Genomic DNA, 21,752 nt, shown 5'->3' on the forward strand with positions numbered 1-21,752 from the left:
GTGAACTGTGAGACCCGTTTTATTGCGGAGTCTTTCAAGTTGGCGAGCACGAGTTTTCATCAGGTGGAGTTCAGGGGTAAACCAGGGAGCAGAATGGGTGAAAGAAACTGTTTTGGTTTTTACAGGCGCAAGCTGGTCAAGGCAGGAGGAGAGAGTGTGGTTGTAGTAGTCAGTGAGGTCGGAAGGGGTGTGGAGGTCAATGAAGGGAGAAGTGGACATTTTTTCAGAGAGGGTGGATGAGAATGAGGTAGGTGAAAGAGCGTTTAGCTTACGGAAGTTGATTGTGCGATAATGCCTTGGTGTTGGGGCGGGGATGTTGATGGTCAGAGTGATGGCTAAGTGGTCAGAGAGGGTGAGGTCGGAGCCATAGAGATGGTGCAAATTTAATCCAGTGGAGCAGACAAGGTCCAAAATGTGACCACGGATATGGGTAGGAAAGTCGACATGTTGAGTGAGGTTAAAGCAGGTGAGTAAATCAGTGAAGTCAGTGGTTATTGTGGAGTCAGTGGAGTCCATGTGGATATTGAAATCACCAAGGAGGAGGATTGAGGGGGAGAGGGAACATAGCTGGGTCAGAAAGTAGGAGAAGTCAGACAGGAATGATGGGTGTGGTTTGGGAGGGCGATAGACGACAGCCATGACTGACTGCGTGTGACCAGAGAGTTTTAAAGCCAGGTGTTCAAATGATGGAGCAGATGAGATGGAGATGAGGTTGGTCTTGATGTCTTGACGGTGGATAACGGCAATTCCACCACCTCGGCCCTCCGAGCGTGGTTTATTGACGTAGGAATATCCATTGGGTGTGGTGAGGTTGAGTGTGTAGTAGTCCAGAGGTTGTTGCCAGGTTTCGGTGAGACAGAGAAAGTCCAGTTTGTTATCCAGGATGTATTCGTTCAGGATGAGGCATTTATTGTTGAGGGACCGGGTGTTGAACAGGGTGAGCTTGATGTTGTTTTGAACAGCAGGGATGAATTCAGGTGATTTAGCCAGGGTTCGTAGGCAAGAGGTGCGATCGTGTGGGTTGCTGTGACCAGGTGCGCTGGGACGAAGAGTGAGAGTGCGCTGAGCCGACCAGAGGACGGGGATGGAGTGACCTGATTGCAAATAAACAAACTTGCGACCGGAGCCACGGTGAATGTACCTGGGTCGTCGGAGGAGTCCATTTGATTTGATGGCAGAGATGCATGATGGGGTGGAGCGGGTATTGAGCAGAAGAAGCCTTGCGGCGGAGTACTTCAGAGCCATGCCAGGCAGGAGCGAAGGGACGAGTACGAGGCCAAGGTCGAGGAGGCAAAGCGGCAAACGCAGCGGCAAACGACTGCAGCCGCTAATCAAGACCACAGCGGCAAACAAGGCCACAAGGCCACCGGCAAACAAGGCCACGGCCACAATCAACGGGAGCGGGCCTTTCGAATTCCGTATTCCGTACCATCAAAAGCAGATTCCGTTATCCAGCCGGAGAACACGCGGCACGTGCGGGTGTGAAAAGGCAGGACAGGTGTGAGATGTCAGGTCAGAAAGGTAGAAGCAGACCCTGTACATCCATCCAGTCGGAGAAGCGGCGAATATGCAACGCCAGCGTCCTCTCGCAACGGAACCCGGAAGTACCCGGGTAAAATAGCTAAACTTTCCTTGTCAATTCATAAACATGCATAATTAAGTATGCATAAGGGAATATTTTGTTACGCTCCACTATTCCACCTATCAATTATTCCACCTAGTGACGATTCCAGTGGCCATTGCAGCCGTCGCTTCCTCTTTCCCAAAAAATAGGCCTTGCAATGTGACACACCACTGCAGTGATGAGTGTGCGAAGCAGTGGGTCTCTGCAGGCACTAACCACTCGCGGGCGTCTCCCTGAGCCTCGAGGTTGTCACCCTATGTGTGGTAGGTGTCTTCTGCTGCCTCTTCCTAAGATCTTTACGTGAAAGGGAAAACGTCTTTTGTTTCAGAACTTCATCCAGCTGCTCCAACACCTTACTGAGCTCCTATCAAATTACATCAAAATGATTAATTCAAATGGTGCATAAATAGGATTTATTCATGGTCAGAATTGTCATATGGAGCATACATATTTTTCTACAGCATTGTTCAACCTGTAATCTCACCTCAATCTCTGCCATGATAGAAGCCACAACATGCTGGTCGGGTTCCAGCCGGGCTGAGCACATTGATAGCTGTCTAATCAGCTCCCCCAGTTCTCGGCTCTGTGGAGGGAAGCCGGTCCTTACACCTCCATCGGACACTTGCCTAGAAAACATTCGCAAGGCTCTGACAGCCCCACGGTGAACTGCTGAAAGTCGTATCTTTGCACGGCTCTAGAGACAAAACATACGAGTGTCAATTGTTTCATTTATTTTGCTTGAGGATTCAAAGATCCACTAAATACGGCATACAAGCTTATGAATAAATACCAAAAAAAAAAAAAAAAAACTTAAACAAAAGGTCCACATTCATCACTTAATTATAGCTGTTGTTCATCAAGCATATTTAATGCACCGAATAAAAACTTTAATTACTGAAAGGTCAAAAGTCAAACAACAAAAATGGTTTATGTTAACGCAGAGACACGTTTTAACAAAACAAACACCGTTAAGTCCATGTCTACACTCCTGTTCAAACCTTTGGAGTGACTTTCTTTTTTTCTTTCATTTTCCTAATATCTATGTTATGAAATAGAAGTATAACTTCTGAGCTGGGGGAACGTAAGCCTTCTCAATTGCTACGAAGGATGCGACAATTGGTGGGCGAGAATACTCGAGAGCATAACATACTCAAGCAGCTGTTTGTCCAACGATTGCCAATCAATGTTCAGTGTATCATTGTTTCAACCAATGATTCAGTGAATACCAAGCAACTCGCGGATATAGCTGATAAGGTCATCAAAGTCGCTACGCCATCCACATCCTCCATCAGTGCCGTCACATCCTAGTTAGCGAGTGCAGTGGCTGCACCAGCTACATTCGACATGCAACAACTTGAAACCGAAATGGACACGTGCAGACTCTTATATGTCATATTAAGTAGGAGAATGGTCGTAGACCGACCCATAGCAACATGCAGGAGACTGACGCACAACAATGCCGTAGTCCCGGAGCACAGCAACATGCAGGGTGTGCTTGGTGGTATCATTGGCAATTTGGGGAGAATTCACACATGCGTGTTCAGTCTTCCAGTTTTCACAGCCCGCCCTGTTTTGCAGTCAGGAAACGTCACAAACAGCGAGTAGCAGTGACTAGTCAGTTTGGCGACCAACAACCTAGTCGCTTAGTTTTCATCAGTGGCAGGAACACCGGCACCCAGTTTTTAGTTGACACTGGAGCTGAGGTTATCGTTTTACCCCCAGCGGTTATGGACAAACGTAAACCAGCTGCATTTACATACACCACAAATCTGTGTGTTAAAGGTATCACCTCGCGCGTCAATATCTCGCCTTCTGTCAATCCAATGTTTATTAAGTCTGACCATATGGCCAGTTATGACGCCATCCTTTAACAATACCCAGAAATAACTCGGCAAACCTATAATGAAGTGGCGGTCAAACACTCCACTACTCCCTACATTGACACGCGTGGCCCTCCAGTCACAGCTCGACCATGACTAGCTCCGGATCGTTATGCAATTGCAACAGCAGAGTTTGCCCATATGCTCAAGCTGGGTATCATTCGACCTTCAAGCAGCAACTGGTCCTTGCCTTTAACTATGGTCCAGAAGAAGACGTCTGGCGATTGGAGGTCCTATGGTGATGACCGGATTTCATTTACAACGTGTCATTGCGTTTTGAATGTGAGTTTGATTAATTTTGTTCTGGTTTAAACACAATCATCATAGCCAGTACACTAAAATAAAATATCACCACACCTTCTTCGTAGGCTTGATTGCTTGAGGCCCCAAATTGTTGATTTCCTCCTGAATTTCCCTTATCTAAAAAGCAACGGAAGTTTTGTTGGTAAAATCACACTAGCGGCTACAGGTATGGCGGTTCACAAATTATTGCTGGCGGAAGTCATTCACCTGCTGCTGCAGCATATACAACACGCGCGCTCCTCGTGCTGCTGCCTCCCGTTTCTGCACACATCTCCGCTGCACCTCCCGGGGGTCGAGCGAACTGTCCTTTGTCATGTCTGACTCAAATACAGGACAAGAGGAAACCTTTTGTTGCACCTCTTCAACATTATCATCCAAGTACTCAGTGATGCTGGGATCCCAGGTTCCAATTCCAGATACTGTGTTCATAAAGTCCATTGGCTCCCAATATCCTTGTATTTGATGTAAAAGTACAATTATCTCTCGTAATATGCTTGTATTACAAGTGATATATATATATATATATACATATATATATACAGTGGAACCTTGACTTACGAGTTTAATTCGTTCCGTGACCGAGCTCGTAACTCAAATTGCTCGTATCTCAAATCAAATTTCCCCATTGAAATGCATTGAAATGCTATTAATCCGTTCCAGCCCGCCAAAAACCACACCAATTTTTTTTTTAAATATACAGTATATATAAAAATATCTCGCGCTTTATATTTCACCTGTATGCAGCATACAAGTTGGCAGGATGGCCTGGACTGGAGGTACGCACACTTGACTCTAAAGTCTAAACTGTCCAGCCTGGGTTTGAATCCCGACCCAGCTATAACCTGTCATGGGTGAATCACAGGCAGGGTGATTCATCAATGGGTGTACCGCTAAACTGGGCGCCCCGTTTGCGTCCCATTAGTTGTTGGATGTTAAGGATCTCACCGTGTTTTCCACAAAGAGAAGGCGAGCTATCGCCGGCACTCTGAACAAGTTGTGGCCTGGCATGCTCTTCTCCTCTGCCGTTATATACGTCCTCCTCGGCACCTCGCTCATGTTTTTCGACGATTGCGTGTTTTATTTCCAAGCACAAGTTTTATATAAAACACGACGATTGCGTGTTTTATATCCACAAGTTGTGGCCTGGCATGCTCTTCTCCTCTGCCGTTATATACGTCCTCCTCGACACCTCGCTCATGTTTTTCGACGATTGCGTGTTTTATATCCAAGCACATCATCCTCTTCTTCTTCTCAGCACTGCACTTGCCACTCACTTTCTTAGGCCCCATGGTTAAAACTAAGAAATTTTCCGAAATAACCAAAATGCGAAAACAAAAATGCAGCGCTATACGACAGAGATACGTACTGTACTTGCACGGCAAGATAACCACGTGACCAGAACCCACCTGTCGGCGTAAACTCGAAATAACCAAAATGCGAAAACAAAAATGCAGCGCTATACGACAGAGATACGTACTGTACTTGCACGGCAAGATAACCACGTGACCAGAACCCACCTGGCGGCGTAAACTCGAAATAACCAAAATGCGAAAACAAAAATGCAGCGCTATACGACAGAGATACTGTACTTGCACGGCAAGATAACCACGTGACCGGGTGGCGAAAGCTCGTAACTCGGATCTCGGCTCGCATCTCAAAGCAATAAACCGCCCGAGCGACGGCTCGTATCTCGAAAAACTCGTAAGTTGGGGCACTCGTAAGTCAAGGTTCCACTGTATATATATATATATATATATATATATATATATATATATATATATATATATATATATATATATTGTTGCGGTTTTGAGTTTGTACAGCGAGTATAGTAAAGGTTAAAATTTCCCCCTCATAGTTAGTCACACAAGCGACATGTAGCCTCGCGATAGTGTAGTTATGTCTTAGTATTTGTGAGCTTAGTCCTTTTCCTATGTTAGTTCTGCGTTGAGTAGTCAGGAGAATAGGCCCTACTTCTACCGACTTTCCAGCTTCCCTAGCCTCATGCCCCTTTGTGCTAACTTTGGTTCATTTTGAGCGAATTAACACGAGGCAGGCTAGGAGGATCGGGGCGGAGCCGAAGGAGGGGCGGCAGAAGCGCTGACGGTAAGCACGAGCCACCAATCAGGGCTCAGAGGTGGTAGTGGCGGCGCTGCGTCACAGGGCGTGGTAAGAAGGTTCGAGAAGGTTCCAGAAGGTTCGGGGGTGTAGCTATATAACCCATTGCACAAAGCCCCCGGGAGGACTTGCACCAAAGGACTGATGAGCAAAGGACTGATGAGCAAAGGACTGATGAGCAAAGGACTGATGAGCAAAGGACTCGTTGAACAAAGGACTGCTGCCTGAAGGGACTCGATAGGACTGCCCAGGAAGAACTCGCATGCACTAACCAACTTGGAGGAATCGTGGAAGAGGAGTTGTGAGCGTCAGAGAACTGTGAAAGATATGCGGACGAAGCAAGACGTGCATGAACCGAAATACGCGCTTTTATAAGTGACGCTCGGTTGAGTTGGAGGCTGATCGATATACAGTGCATTAAGTCGCGCGAGTGAGAACGGCTATGTAATCGCCAGCCACGCTGAGAGTCCCGCATTTGCCGTTCCACCTCATCGGCTGCCTTTGTTCGGGAGACGCGCTACGAGGTTCCTTCCATCGCCTGCTGCCATCTTCGCGGGACGTGCTGGGGCTGTGGAGGGCTGGACGGGGCCGTTCCTGGACGACCACGTCAACGCGTTTGGCTGAACATCTACCCATCTGCAATTCCCTGTGTGAGTGAGACGGGCCCGAATCCGGGGGATAAGATAAGACTGATTAAGTGCTGCCCTGTGTCTCTGCATCCCGATCACTGTATATACGTGTGGGAATAATTAAACCTGTGTTCTTCCTTTCTTCCATTCGATCGTTCCTGTGGTTTCTTCATTGGCTAAGCGTGGTACGAATCGGACCGCTCGAATCGGGTTCCACTACTAAACTGCACGGACCACGTGGTACTCAATCCGCTCGGCGTACGCAAACCACACGTGGCTCGTGCGAGGCTTGCTTCCTCACTTCCGTGGCGGCGCAGGGATTTAGGTACGAGCGTAACATTTGGTCCCGAAACCTTACTTTGCGTTTGCCCGGAAGGGACGTTTCAAGTCTCGGTTCCGCCAAGCCCAGAAAGAACAAGGGGATTAATCCCCCCATGGTAAGGGGAAGAAGGGCGGCGGAGAACCGTAACAATATATATATCTGTGCAGTGTCTGTGTTGTCCTGTCCCGTGTTGTCACTGAACTACTCCCTCAAACTTTTGTGAAATTGTACCAAACTTCTGGTATGCACCTATCTCTCCCATCGGTATGTCCTAAGGGTATTTTCTTTGAAAAACTTTCCGATTTTTTTTTTTTGGGGGGGAATTATTTTTTTTCAACTTAAGTTTTCAACTTCAATTGTTTATAAAATGTAATATCACGTATATTACAAAAACATTTATGGATTATGATTGTTTGAATTATGATTGGTGTAAACCATGACAAAACAGCAACTCAGGTACAGTCATTTATCTACATAGCTACATATCTGGGCAGTGTCTTTTGTCACTGAACTACTCCCTGAAACTTTTGTTTCTGTGGTTGTGAAGTGTTTTTAATAACGTGGTGGTGGTTTTGAATTACGTGATGGTGAGGTGTTTTGAATTACTTGGTGGTGAGGTGTTTTTAATTATGTGGTGGTGAGGTGTTTTGAATTACTTGGTGATGAGGCGTTTTGAATTACTTGGTGGTGCGGTGTTTTAAATTAGGTGGTGGTGAGGTGTTTTGAATTACGTGGTGGTGAGGTGTAGTCGTCCCAAACTTCCAGTCTGCACCTACCCCTCCCGTATGTATGTGCTGAGGTGTTCTTTTTTGAATTATATAAATATTGTTGCGGATTCGGGGGTCGGCGCTCCCCTTGCCAAGGGGGGGTTAATCCCCTTGTCTTTTAAGCTGGCCATCCCTCGACCATGGAAAACTATAACGCTCCCCGCCGGCGAGACTGGCCAGGGTGATTGGTCAAGATGGAGTCCCAAATACCTGCATGCCAATCCCTCCACGAAGCAGGGAAATAACTCCTGCTCGAACCACGGACAGGTGGAAATTGCCGAGCGGTTTAGCAATTCGCGATTCAAGCCGTTAGCAAAAAGACTAACCCGATTCTGAGCGGTTCTAATCGTGCCACAGGTACTCAATGGAGAAAACACGAAGACGATCGGACAGAAGAAACCAAAGTAAGGAAGAACAAATATGGTTTATTACTATACTAATAAAAGAGGAAATGAAAGAAGGGCATGTACAAGAAGAAGAGCAAAAGGACACAGGGCAAGCTTACACAGTCTTAATTAACACGCCCAGGACAACACAAACAGACTTACACGAAAGGGGAATAGCAGGAAGGAAGGTCCAAGCAGATGGGCCAGCGTTGGCTTCGGCCCCGGTTCACGCTCCGCTCCGGCCCCGGTTCACGCTCCACTCCGGTCCACGCTCCACTCCGCGGCGAAACCCGGCAGGCAGCGTTGTTCATTGATTGTTGAACGCGAGCGGACCTTAGTTATTGGGGTTCATAAATCGGGGAGGGAGGCTTTGAACATTCCTGACGCGCTGATGTTCGGCAGAAGTCCCAGCTAGAAGTTGTTCGTGCACGCAGCTCTCACGCCAGCTCTCTCTCGCTCCCGTCTCATCTCTGTAAGTAGTCCCATGCGAGCGCTTATATCAGGCGCTCGCGTATCAAGCCGCGGGCTTTTAGGACACACCCACCGATAAGCTCGCCTCGGCCCTGGTTGGTCGCGAGGGCTCACCGACTCCGCCCTTAACAGGGCTACGCCTCGCTCTGATAACTCCTCCCCCTTTTGCTCCGCTCTGACCGCATGGTTAATGGCGCCTTGAGCCAGGCAGCGAACGCTACTGGCAAGCAAAGGAACACAATTTGGAGGGAGGCAAGCCGCAAAATGAAAGGGATTGAACAAGGGGCTTATATTATTTGATTAATGCAACGCAGAGTCAAACTATTGGAAACAGAGCCTTACCTGAAACACATACTAATGAAACAAGCGTTACGCCTAGGTCCCCCGTCGGTGAAGTGATGTGAGTTGACAAAGTGGAAGACGCAGAAAACATGCTATGATATGATATTTCGCTCACAAGGTTCAGACATACATGGAGGCGGCCATCTTGGATTTTGACGTGGCCACCCAATTTTCAATAGCGTTCTTCCTTATGCCTAGATACACCCACACACCAGATTAGAAGTTGGTACTTCGCTTATTTTTCAAGATATTTCGCTCACAAGGTTCAGACATATATATGGTGGCGGCTATCTTGGATTTTGACGTGGCGACCCAATTTACAATAGTGTTCTTCCTTATGCCAAGATACACCCACACACCAGATTAGAAGTTGGTACTTCGCTTATTTTTCAAGATATTTCGCTCACAAGGTTCAGACATATATATGGTGGCGGCCATCTTGGATTTTGACGTGGCGACCCAATTTTCAATAGCGTACGTCCTTGTGCCTAGATACACCCAAAAACCAGATTAGAAGTTGGTACTTTTCTTATTTTTCAAGATATTACGCTCACAAGTTTCAGACATATACATGGTGGCGGCCATCTTGGATTTTGACGTGGCGACCCAATTTTGAACAGCGTTGTTGCTTGTGCCTAGATACACCCACACACCAGATTAGAAGTTGGTACTTCGCTTATTTTTCAAGATATTTCGCTCACAAGGTTCAGACATATATATGGTGGCGGCCATCTTGGATTTTGACGTGGCACCCCACTTTCAATAGCGTTCTTCCTTTTGCCGAGATACACCCACACACCAAATTAGAAGTTGGTACTTCACTTATTTTTCAAGATATTCATCTCACAAGGTTCAGACATACATGGCGGCGGCCATCTTTGATTTTGACGTGGCGACCCAATTTTCAATAGCGTCCTTCCTTATGCTGAGATACACCCACACACCAAATTAGAAGTTGGTACTTCGCTTATTTTTCAAGATATTCATCTCACAAGGTTCAGACATACATGGCGGCGGCCATCTTGGATTTTGACGTGGCGACCCAATTTTCAATAGCGTTCTTCCTTATGCCTAGATACACCCACACACCAGATTAGAAGTTGGTACTTCGCTTATTTTTCAAGATATTCATCTAACAAGGTTAAGACATACATGGCATCAGACATACATGGCGGCGGCCATCTTGGATTTTGACGTGGGTTGCACCCACACACCAAATTCGAATGCGGTCCTTCGCTTACGCACGCACGCACGCAAACACGCAAGCAACGGACACACGAACTGAGGGGAAAGCCATAGTCCCCCTTTCGCTACGCTGTGCGACGGGGGACAATAACTGAAAGGTTCCTATGGTGTCCTACGTGTTGCAATATGGACTAACTAGGGTGCTACCTTTGACCTTTGGAAGATGGGGATATTTACAGGGAATTATTTACAAGGCTTATTATTTTAAAAAGTGAAGGTTCTAAAAACCGCAACAATATATTTTCAACCTGGAAGAATCATTCATTCGGAATCATTGGAATCTCCCGCGATGAAGCTAACTCCAAGGGCCTCTCACTCGCTCACCGCAGGCAGGTTGGTGGTCTTTCCGTCTTCTACCGACTCCTCTCTGGCCTTGCCCCACCAGCTCTCTCTGGGCTCTGTCCCGCAAATATTCCTACAGGTCGCACAAGATCTGCCTGCAACCCTCTTATGGTTAAACTGCCAAAATCAAGACTCTCTGCTCACCTTCACTCCTTCATTCCTCTTTTCTCCCACCTCTGGAACAAACTCCCTCACTCTCTTCAATCCCACTCCACCCTCCAGGTCTTTAAAACAGCTGTTCACCACCATCTCTTATCTTCCCCCATCCAAAACCTTGATCTTTTCTATCCCCGATAATTTCACCCCAATTCCACTTTTTGAAATACCAACTTCTGTCCTGGAAGTCCTTGGTGTCCTTGTGTTTTATAGTTCTCCCACCCCCCCCCCCCTTCCCACGCCTCCTCCCCCCAAGCCCTCTCCCTCCCACACATCTCCCTGCTCTTAAATGTTGTGTGCTCTCAAGTGTTTGTGTGCTTCCCATTCTCTTGTCTTCCGCTCCCTCTTTTTATATATTTTGTTTGTCTGGTTGATTTGTTTGTGAAGTAAATGTCAGCTCTTTCACGAGCCTCGATTCAGTATACAAAAAACAAACAAAAAAAAAAAAACACCTAAATTGCTTACTACAAATAAATTTGTGCAAAATAATTGTTTGTATTATGATTGATGTAAATCATGAAAAACAGCAACTCAGGTACAGTCATTATCCTCAGATAAAATAAGCCCGTTCCCCAGTAACGACGCTGGGGAAGCTAGTACATATATATATATATATATATATATATATATATATATATATATATATATATATATATATATATATATATATATATATATATATATATATCTGTGCAGTGTCTGTGTTTTGTCACTGAACTACTCCCTCAAACTTTTGTGAAATCGTGCCAAACTTCTGGTATGCACATATATCTCCCGTCGGTATATCCTAAGGGTATTTCCTTTGAAAAAATTTCCAATTGTTTTTTTTTTTTGGAATTTTTTTTTTTTCAACTTCAATTGTTTATAAAAGGTAATATCACGTATATTACAAATACATTTGTGCATTATAATTGTTTGAATTATGATTGGTGCAAACCATGACAAAACGGCAACTCGGGTACAGTCATTTATCTATATTATATATCTACATTCTACACATCTGGGCAGTGTCTGTGTTGTCACTTAATGACTGCCTCAAACTTTTGTTTCGGTGGTTGTGAAGTGTTTTTAATAACGTGGTGGTGGTTTTGAATCACGTGGTGGTGAGGTATTTATAATTACGTGGTGGTGAGGTGTTTTTAAATCACGTGTTGGTGAGGTATTTATAATTACGTGGTGGTGAGGTGTTTTTAATTATGTGGTGGTGAGGTGTTTTGAATTAGTTGGTGATGAGGTGTTTTGAATTACGTGGTGGTGAGGCGTTTTTAAATGACGTGGTGGTGAAGTGTTTTTAAATGACGTGGTGGTGAGGTGTTTTTAATTTCGTGGCTGTGAGGTGTTTTTAATTTTGTGTTTCTTGGCTGTGAGGGGTTTTAAATTTTGTGGCTGTGAAGTGTTTTTAATTTCGTGGTGGTGAGGTGTTTTTCATTTTTTGGCTGTGAGGTGTTTTTATTACGTGTTTTACGGCTGTGAGGTGTTTTTATTACGTATTTTATGGCTGTGAGGTGTTTTTAATTTTGTGGTGGTGTGTTTTTAATTTCGTGGTGGTGAGGTGTTTTTAATTTCGTGGTTGTGAGGTGTTTTTATTCCGTGTTTTTACGGCTGTGAGGTGTTTTTAATTTTGTGGTGGTGAGGTGTTTTTATTACGTGTTTTATGGCTGTGAGGTGTTTTTAATTTTGTGGTGGTGAGGTGTTTTTATTACGTGTTTTATGGCTGTGAGGTGTTTTGAATTTCGTGGTGGTGAGGTGTTTTTAATTTCGTGGTGGTGAGGTGTTTTTAATTTTGTGGTGGTGAGGTGTTTTTATTACGTGTTTTATGGCTGTGAGGTGTTTTTAATTTTGTGGTGGTGAGGTGTTTTTATTACGTGTTTTATGGCTGTGAGGTGTTTTTAATTTTGTGGTGGTGAGGTGTTTTTATTACGTGTTTTATGGCTGTGAGGTCTTTTGAATTTCGTGGTGGTGAGGTGTTTTTAATTTCGTGGTGGTGAGGTGTTTTTAATTTTGTGGTGGTGAGGTGTTTTTATTACGTGTTTTATGGCTGTGAGGTGTTTTTAATTTTGTGGTGGTGAGGTGTTTTTATTATGTGTTTTATGGCTGTGAGGTGTTTTTATTATGTGTTTTATGGCTGTGAGGTGTTTTCAATTTTGTGGCTGTGAGGTGTTTTTATTATGTGTTTATGGCTGTGAGGTGTTTTTAATTTCATGGCCGTGAGGTGTTTTATTACGTGTTTTATGGCAGTGAGGTGTTTTTAATTTTGTGGTGGTGAGGTGTTTTTATTTCCTGTTTTATGGCTGTCAGGTGTTTTAAATTACTTGGTGGTGAGGTGTTTTAAATTACTTTGTGGTGAGGTGTAATCGTCCCAACTTTCCAGTCTGCACCTACCCCTCCCCTATGTATGTGCTGAGGGGTTCTTTGTTGAAAAAAAAACATTCAACCTAAATCTTCAACCTAAATTGCCTATAAAAATGTCATATCACAAACACAACAAATACATTTGTGCAAAATAATTGTTTGTATTATGATTGGTGTAAATCATGACAACACAGCAACTCAGGTACAGTCATTATCCTCAGCTAAAATGAGCCTGTTCCTCAGTAACGACGCTTGATGAGGCAAGCGCAGCGAGCTGAGCCAATATATATATATATATATATATATATATATATATATATATATATATATATATATATATATATATATATATACTGACACAATTTGAAAACGCAACCTGACACACTTTGAAACCGCAACTTTGTATAACCCAAACCCTAACCCTAACAACTAACCCTAACAATTGGCCAGCTTTGTTCCCAGACGTAAACCCTATCGAGCACCTTTGGGATGAGTTTGGGCGACGTGTACGCCGACGTCAGCCGCCACCACACAACGTTGCTGCGTTGGGTCAGGAATTACAGAATGAGTGGAGGAACATCCCTGATGCCACTATCAGACTTGTGCAAGTGCAAATGGTGGACACAACAGATACTGACTTTGAGGTGGAGGGTGGGACTGTTTGTTGACGTGTGACATCTTATGGGATTGCTGTCAGGACAATATTCTTTTGTGGTTTGTCGACTGATTAACCTGTTTTCCTTCCATAGTAAACGCCTTTCAGATCCACTGGTTGTTTGTCATATTATTGCATCCAAAGTCCGTTTTGCGTTTTCAAAGTGTGTCAGTATATATATATATATATATATATATATATATATACATACATACATACATACATACATACATACATACATACATACATACATACATACATACATACATACATACATACATATATATATATATATATATATATATATATATATATATATATATATTGTTAAGGTTTTTAGAACCTTCACTTTGTAAAATAATAACTTGTAAATATTCCCTTTGTAAAGGTAATTGGAGCACCCATAGTTAGTCCACAAGCAACACGTAGGACACCATAGGACCTTCTTCAGTTATCTCATTAGTATGTGTTTCAGGTAAGGATCTGTTCCCAATAGTTGAATCTGCGTTGTATTAATTAAATAAGAGTAGGCCCCAAAGTTCCTTTCAAAAGCGGTGCGAGTGGTTTTCTATCCCGCAAGCAGCCATAAGCCACGCGGCCGAGTTGGAGAAGAAGGGGGAGGAGCGCCAGGAACGAAGGCGTGGTCCATCAACGCACCATCAAGGGGCGGAGTCTGGGAGCCCTCGCGACCAATCAGGGCCGAGGCGAGCTCACGGGTGGGTGTGTCCTAAAAGCAGCGGCTTGATACGTAAAAGCCCGATATAAGCACCGCCGCGGACTACTTCCAGGGGATGTGCCCGGGAGAACGAGAGAGCCAGATGAGCCCAGTGGATGGTAAGAGCAGATGAGCAAGAGCAAAGAGAGAGAGAGAGAGGGTCGGTCCGCTACCACGACGATAATAATCACGCTGCTTGCCGGGTTTCGCCGCGAACCAAAACGTGGACCAGAGTGGAGCATGCACCTGGAGCGGGACCTCGATGCCTGTGCCATCCTTCCTTCCCTGCCATCTGCATGAACCTTCTCTTCCTTTCCACCTTTTCCCTTTCGTGTAAGTCTGTTAGGGTTAGGGTTCAGGTTAGGGTATTGTCTTGGGAGTGTTATATAAGACTGTATAAGGCTGCCCTGTGTTACTGCTTCTTCCTCTTCAACTGTACATTACCTTTCATTTCCTCTTCTAGTATTGTATAATAAATTCTGTGTTCTTCCTTTCACTTTGGTTCCTTCTCCATTCGATCGCCTTAGTCTGTTTCCTTCAATTGAATATACGTGGCACGATTTGGCCAACGCTCAGGATCGGGTTAGTGTTTGCTAACGGCTCGGATTTCGGACTGCTAACCGCTCGGCAAACTCCATCTTGTCCGGGTCCGAGCAGGGAATTATATCCCTGCTTTGCGGAGGGATTGGCAAAGGTATTTGGGAACCCATTGACCAATCACCCTGGCCAATCTCAACCCCCCGCAAAGGAGCGTTATAGTTTCCAGGAACGGAGACGGCCAGCTTATAGGACAAGGGGAATAACCCCCCCTTGGTAACGGGAGTGCCGCTCCGAATCCGTAACAATATATATATATATATATATATATATATATATATATATATATATATATATATATATATATATTGCGGTTCTGAGAAAGTGTACATATTTGATTAATAAAGGTTATAGGTTTTGCCCGCATAGTTAGTCCACATGCAACACGTAGGCCACCTTAGAACGTTAGTTATTTCATAGTATATGTGAGATAAGGACATTTCCAATAGTGATACCTGCGTTGTGTAAAATAAATAAATAAGAGTAGGCCCCGTTCATTTTGCAGCTCACCCTCCAATCGACCTCGTTGGGCACCATCCAGTCTGCGCCCCATTCCCCATTGCGCCCATCCAGTCTGCGCCCCATTCCCCCTCGCATTAGGATGCTCAAACCAGCCAAATGCCACGAGGTAAGGCCTGGAAAAGGGGCAGAGCGCGAGGTTGGGGGTGTGGCCACGTCAAGCAGACATCAAGGGCGGAGCCAGTAAGACCCCAACAACCAACCAGGGCTCCGTGGGCATGGCCTAAGGGGCGTGGTGAGAACGTGGCTGGGACATTCGAGAGGGTTCGCTGGGCGGCGCTATATAATCGCGCATGCAAAGGCCTTCAAGAGGGACTGATGAGCGAGGGGGTTTGTGAGAGGATTGAGCTCGCTCGCATGAAGAGGACTGTCCAGGACTTGAGAGTATTTGCACTTTGCATAAGGATTGTCACGTTTGGCATTGGTGGAAGGACTCGCTGGGGGAACTTTGATTGCAAGAACTCGTTGAGGATTTGGCTTTGGGCATGCTGGAAGCGCATATAAAGCGCTGGTATTTCTATTACGTACGTGGCCATGAGCCGCACCGTAACCGCCAGCCCAGCTTACCGATCCCCCCACATAATTGTCCGCTCCGCGTCGACGACACGCGAGGAACGCCGCCGGCTGCTCTACCCTCTTCGTCCTACCATCTTCTTCGCGGGGTGAGTCGGGGACCGGAGCGAGCTGTGGGCATCTTCCCTGGACCATCAACCCTAACCATCTATATCCCCGTGCCGTGTGAGTGTGTGTGTGTGTGTGCGGGCCCGTTTGTCCTGGGATAAGTTAAGACTGTTATTAAGGCTGCCCTGTGTATTCTGTACTTCTCCTTCTTCCTGTGGAAATAATTAATAAATCAATTGTTCTTCCTTTTTTCCTCTTGATTCGACCCTTTTAGTGATTTCTCCATTGGGTAAACATGGCACGATTAGGAACCGCTCAAATCGGGTTAGTTCCTGTTAACGGCCCGAATCGCGGCTCGCTATCACTCGGCGTGTCCACTAAAACCGTGGTTCGGGTGGGGTTCTTTCCTTGCTTCCCGGGAGGCGCTGGTAATTACGTAATAGGACTAATTCGGCATACCACCCTATTCAGCGCTGACCGGAAGGAACGCAATAACTCCGGATCGCGTCGGCTAGATAAAAGACAAGGGGATTAATCCCCCCTTGGTAAGGGGAAAGGCCGACGTTTGAGATCCGCAACAATATATATATACATAACCTCCTCAATAAGCATCAGGTCAGTATTACAAAAAAACATTAATAATGAGTGTAAATTGGTCCAGGGCAATATCACAATCCTCAGATGGAATGTTGCCTCACCACAATGCACTAGCTCTTCCACTTGCTGCACATACTCCAGCAATACCATCTGCAGTCGACGCATCTCAAGTACTGTGTTGCTCTCAACTGAAGATTTTCCTGAACCAGGATCCAGCGATGGGAGTGATGCTGAGTGTATCAGACCAATCAATTTACGATTCACCTGAAAACCTGCACTTCTTGTCACAACCTGTTATAGAAATAAGATATTTAAAACCAACAGGTCTGCTTCAAAAACAAATAATTACTCTTCTAAATTGAAAAGTTTTTTTTTGTACTAAGCACTGTTTTCATCACACAGATAAACAAATTGACATCGTCGCGAAGTGCAGAAGGCATCTAACCTGTTTTTCATCAAGGTGAACCTTTTGGTTTGCTTGAGGTTCATCGAAGGAAATATTTATTGTTTCAGCCTTCAGGTCAGATCTATATTTGTTACAATGTGCTTCAAGTCGCTGGTGCCGAAGGTCGCGCTGAGCGAGGAGAGCGGCCTCCTCAAGGTGCTCCATCGACAACACCGAGAAGCCACTTAGACAGGGCCTTGGACTCGTGCTGGAAGCCATCATGTTGGTCCTCCTGCATGTCCCCAACTTTTCAATGATGATGGGCTTTGGAGGAAGGAATGTGGATGTGGTCGCCGAAGGAGCATCAATACTGAACTTCAACTAAAATAAAGGTATACAAAAGAAAAATAAACAACTTAGAGATAATGCTAAACATTACAATGATTATTATTTTGTGTGCAGCCTATGGCTGCTGGGTGTGTCGTTGCTGGGAGAACAGCTGTGCTGCTGATGTAGTACCCCATACAACCAGACAGGCAAACAGAGTAAAAAAATATTATCAGTGCAAATTCAGAGCCAAAGTACTGCTTTTTTTTTTTCTTTTTCTAGTTAGCCTGAAAACATGTTTGTCTTCCGATTCATGTTCAAACTAGAACGGCACTCAATAGAGAGCATACCTCCACCAGGTGAACAGTTTACGTTTTGTATCCCAGGATATACCAGAAAATAACAATACAGAATCACATTTAAACAAAATCATCCGTCCACAACTTTTTGAGATATCCTGCTATATATCCCTATCTATTATATATACTAGCAACGGTACCTGCCCTATGGGCGGGAGCTTCAATTGGGAAGCCCAAATGAAAAGGCAAAACATCAGAAATTGAAGGCTTTTTATATTTTAAATGATTCATATAAACATCCGTTGAATCATGTCACACGCAAATCATCAAAATCTAAACAGTACATGCCGCCCATTTTGAAAAAAGATTGAATTCTGCAAAACGGAAGCAGCCGCTACACGTCTTTCTCAATCACACATTTATGTGTGAAGAGTGCGCGCCGAATCTTTAACACGGAAGCGGCCGCTACACCTGTTTCTCAGTCGCTTTGTACACGCTGCCGTGTTACTTCGGAGCCGCACGTTTATATAGGAAGAGTTCGTCAGGAGTTGATCTACTCTCTCCTGGTACGTATAATTTCAACAAAAGCCACATCACTGTTCATATCGGTATATATTATTCCATCGTGTTTGGAGAAACTGGAAAATTAGAAAACTTGTAAAAACAATATAGCCTATTTTACTCCAGGGGGTCCTAGGATTACCCACCCAAAATATCGTTGCGACCGGTTCAGCCGTTTTTGCGGTACCTTTGAACGGACAGACAGACGGACGGACATTTGGTGAATTACAGGAGGATGCTTTTTTTTAAATATCGTTTTTGGCCCTATCTCCCAATGGTGAAGAATCACTTAAAAAATTATATAACCGGATCTGGATCTGGATCTTCACCGAAATTGAATGGATTCTTCCTTGTCACACACAACCTCTCCACCAAGTTTCGTCCAAATCCATCCATAACGTTTTGAGATATCCTAATATATGTTGGTTTTTGCCCTATCTCTCAATGGTGAAGAATCACTTCAAAATTTTAAATAATTCTCATATCCGAATCCATATTCAGATCTTCACCAAAATCGAATCAATTAGTCGTTGTCACACAACCAACCAGTCCACCAGGTTTCGTCCAAATCTGTCCACAACTTTTTGAGATATTCTGCCATGTATCGTTTTTGGCCCGATCTCAAAATGGTGAAGAATCACTTAAAAAATTATATTAGCCAGATCCGAATCCGGATCTTCATCAAAATCTAATAGATTCTTCCTTGTCACATACAGTCACGTGAAAAAGTAAGTACACCCCATGTAAAGTTTTGACTTTTTCAACATATTTCAACATACAGCTATTTGATCTTCATTTCAACAATATTGACAGACAAAGGTGATATAATATAACAAATATCATGAAACATTTACATTTTGTAGTCCATTGTATAATTTAAATAAACAAAAATGCAAATTTCGCATGTGGAAAAAGTAAGTACACCCTTGGCTCTAAGGTGGTATTGCCCCCTTTGGCAGAAACAACCTCAAGTAGGCGTTTCTTATAACTGTGTACCAGTCTCTGACATCGACTGTTCTTTTCAGCCATTCCTTGGTGGATTTACTGGCATGTTTAGGGTCATTGTCATGTTGCAAGGTCCATCTTCGGTTGAGCTTCAACTTTCCGACAGATGGCCTCACATTATCCTCAAGCACCCTCTGGTAGAATGAAGAATTCATAGTGGGTTATATGATGGTGAGCTGCCTAGGCCCTGAAGCAGCAAAGCTGCCCCAAACCATAATATTTCCACCACCATGCTTTGCAGTTGGTATCAGGTTCTTGTGGTCAAATGCTGTCTTTGGTTTTCGCCAAACATGTCTTCTGGTACTGTGGCCAAATATCTCCACCTTTGACTCATCTGTCCAGAGCATATTGTTCCAGAAGTGCTGGTCTTTGCCTAGATGTTCATTGGCAAACTTTAGTCTTGCCCTGATGTTCTTTCTGGATAGCAAAGGTTTCCTCCTGGCACACCTCCCATGTAGATCAAATTTGTGCAGCCTCTTTCTAATGGTAGACTCGTGCACTTTGACATCAACAGTGGCAAGAGCTACCCTTAGGTCCCGTGATGGCATTCTGGGGTTCTTAGAGACTTTTTTCAGCATCTTGCGGTCTGCTCTCGGACTGAACTTGCTGGAGCGGCCTAGCATGAACAAGTTGGCAGTTGTTTGGAATATTCTCCACTTGTAGATGATCTTCCGGATAGTCGAATGATTGATTTCAAATTGTTTGGAGATCTTTTTAAATCCCTTCCCAGACTCGTAGGCATCTATAACCTTCTTTCTGAAGGCCTCAGAGCGCTCTTTTGATCTAGGCATGGTGACGCCGCACACTTCAACAACAAAGAGCAAACCAAACTAAATGTCTGAGGTTTAAATACGACAGGTTCCTCCAAGATCCTCTCTAACGATGTTCTAATCATTTTCACCTGAGCTGGTGCAGCTGATTCTAATTTCAGGTATTTGAAGTAGTGATAAATGTAGGGGTGTACTTACTTTTTCCACATGCGAAATTTGCATTTATGTTTATTTAAATTATACAATAGACTACAAAATGTAAATGTTTCATGATATTTGTTATATTATATCACCTTTATCTATCAATATTGTTGAAATGAAGATCAAATAGCTGTATGTTGAAATATGTTGAAAAAGTCAAAACTTTACATGGGGTGTACTTACTTTTTCACGTGACTGTATGCTACCTCTCTGCCAAATTTCATCCGAATCTGTCCACAACTTTTTGAGATATATTGTTCCCAAACAAACAAACAAACAGACAAACGGTGAAAACATAACCTCCATCCAACCTTTAGTGGCATAGGTAAATATAACATTCAATTTACATCAACTTGTTCCTCGATTATGAATTGATGTTAGTGGACGCACATATAGACAGATAGACAGACAAAGTGAATGGTAGGGATCCGTCACTTCCGCCTTTGTTGTTATTATACTGTATATTTGTAGGGTTTTTATTTCAGGTAATATTGTTGTTAAGATTTTTGTGTGAAATGGAGATGATTTAGTAAAAGGTAAAAAGAAATGTTTGTGGAGGAAAAAGAAAATGCGGCAAAGAACTGGAAGGTGGAGGAGGAGGAGAAGGAGGAGGAGGAGGAGAAGGAGGGGGTGGAGGAGGAGGAGGAGGAGGAGGAGAAGAAGAACGGCGATGATAGAGATACAGCCGTGAATCGCGTCAAGACTGCGAGCGGACTTTTTTGATATTGGTCGCAAATGAGTTGAGGTTTCCCAGGGGAGGGATTGCCCACGACATCGTCCTATATTGCGAGTGCAATGAAACCTGCGTCTCAGGGTTTATCACTAAGTGCGAGTCATCATTGGAGAAATCAAGCGCCTCCATTACGGGCCTATACACAATTTTGCTCGAAGAAGAAGAGGCTGTCCACTTGGTGTATCTTTTCGTGTCGTTGGGATTTCCATATAAACCTCACCGTGTAGAGCGCCATTGGTTTACATATCGGCTCAATTCCCATATCGACCTCTCACTTCGCAACTCCTCGTTCGCCGTTATGCCGATACCTGCCTGTTCTCGTCGTTCTGCACGGCTTCAACCAGCGTGAAGATCTGTGCACGGACTTTCGGGAAGGTTACATTCCACTGATGTTGGGCGTATCATGAGTTTATTGCTTTGAGAGCATTGGGGAATGATGGTACCATCATATGTATTGTTCATTTGATGCAAGTGACATTTTCATTGTACTTTCTTTATTAGTGTTATTATTGTGTATGTGAGAGTTCTTAGTACAATTACTTGTTTTGTTCAACAATTGCATTGGTGTGGTTTTACCATGGTTTATTAGAAAACGCAAAATAACAAATCTTTCTGCCGTGTTCCCGCTCCAGACTCTGAGGTGCACCGTAACCGTGGTTTGGGGAAGTAATACGTAACAGAAATTGGGGGCTCATCCGGGATATAATTCCCTAAAATTGACATGATGTGGCGGAATTCTGTAAATCTTGTCATTCTTTTCAGCTGGTGGGCAAACCTAATCAGAAAACCCCTTCAGCGCCATTAAAACCGAGTCCAGCTTTCGAAGAACC

At 44.3% G+C, this 21,752-nt stretch overlaps 1 protein-coding gene across 6 annotated transcripts in view; it reads right to left on the minus strand.

The window, feature by feature from the left end:
• The window catches only part of KIAA0753 (KIAA0753 ortholog), an 81,909-nt gene that overhangs the window by 48,850 nt on the left and 11,307 nt on the right, over positions 1–21,752 (minus strand). For 4 of the 6 annotated variants that reach the window (XM_078780453.1, XM_068120990.2, XM_068120993.2 and 1 more), the window contains exons 3-8: positions 17,087–17,407; positions 16,743–16,932; positions 4,015–4,124; positions 3,862–3,924; positions 2,109–2,318; positions 1,841–1,988 (exon numbers count right to left, since the gene is read on the minus strand). In XM_078780453.1, the coding sequence (XP_078636579.1) occupies positions 1,841–1,988; positions 2,109–2,318; positions 3,862–3,924; positions 4,015–4,124; positions 16,743–16,932; positions 17,087–17,407 (1,042 nt within the window). The remainder of the gene's footprint in view (positions 1–1,840; positions 1,989–2,108; positions 2,319–3,861; positions 3,925–4,014; positions 4,125–16,742; positions 16,933–17,086; positions 17,408–21,752) is intronic. The other 2 variants (XM_068120991.2, XM_078780455.1) reach the window with 2 other exon arrangements.

This window comes from Myxine glutinosa, chromosome 6, assembly GCF_964187855.1.
Source record: "Myxine glutinosa chromosome 6, kmMyxGlut1.1, whole genome shotgun sequence".
Lineage (NCBI taxonomy): Eukaryota > Metazoa > Chordata > Myxini > Myxiniformes > Myxinidae > Myxine > Myxine glutinosa.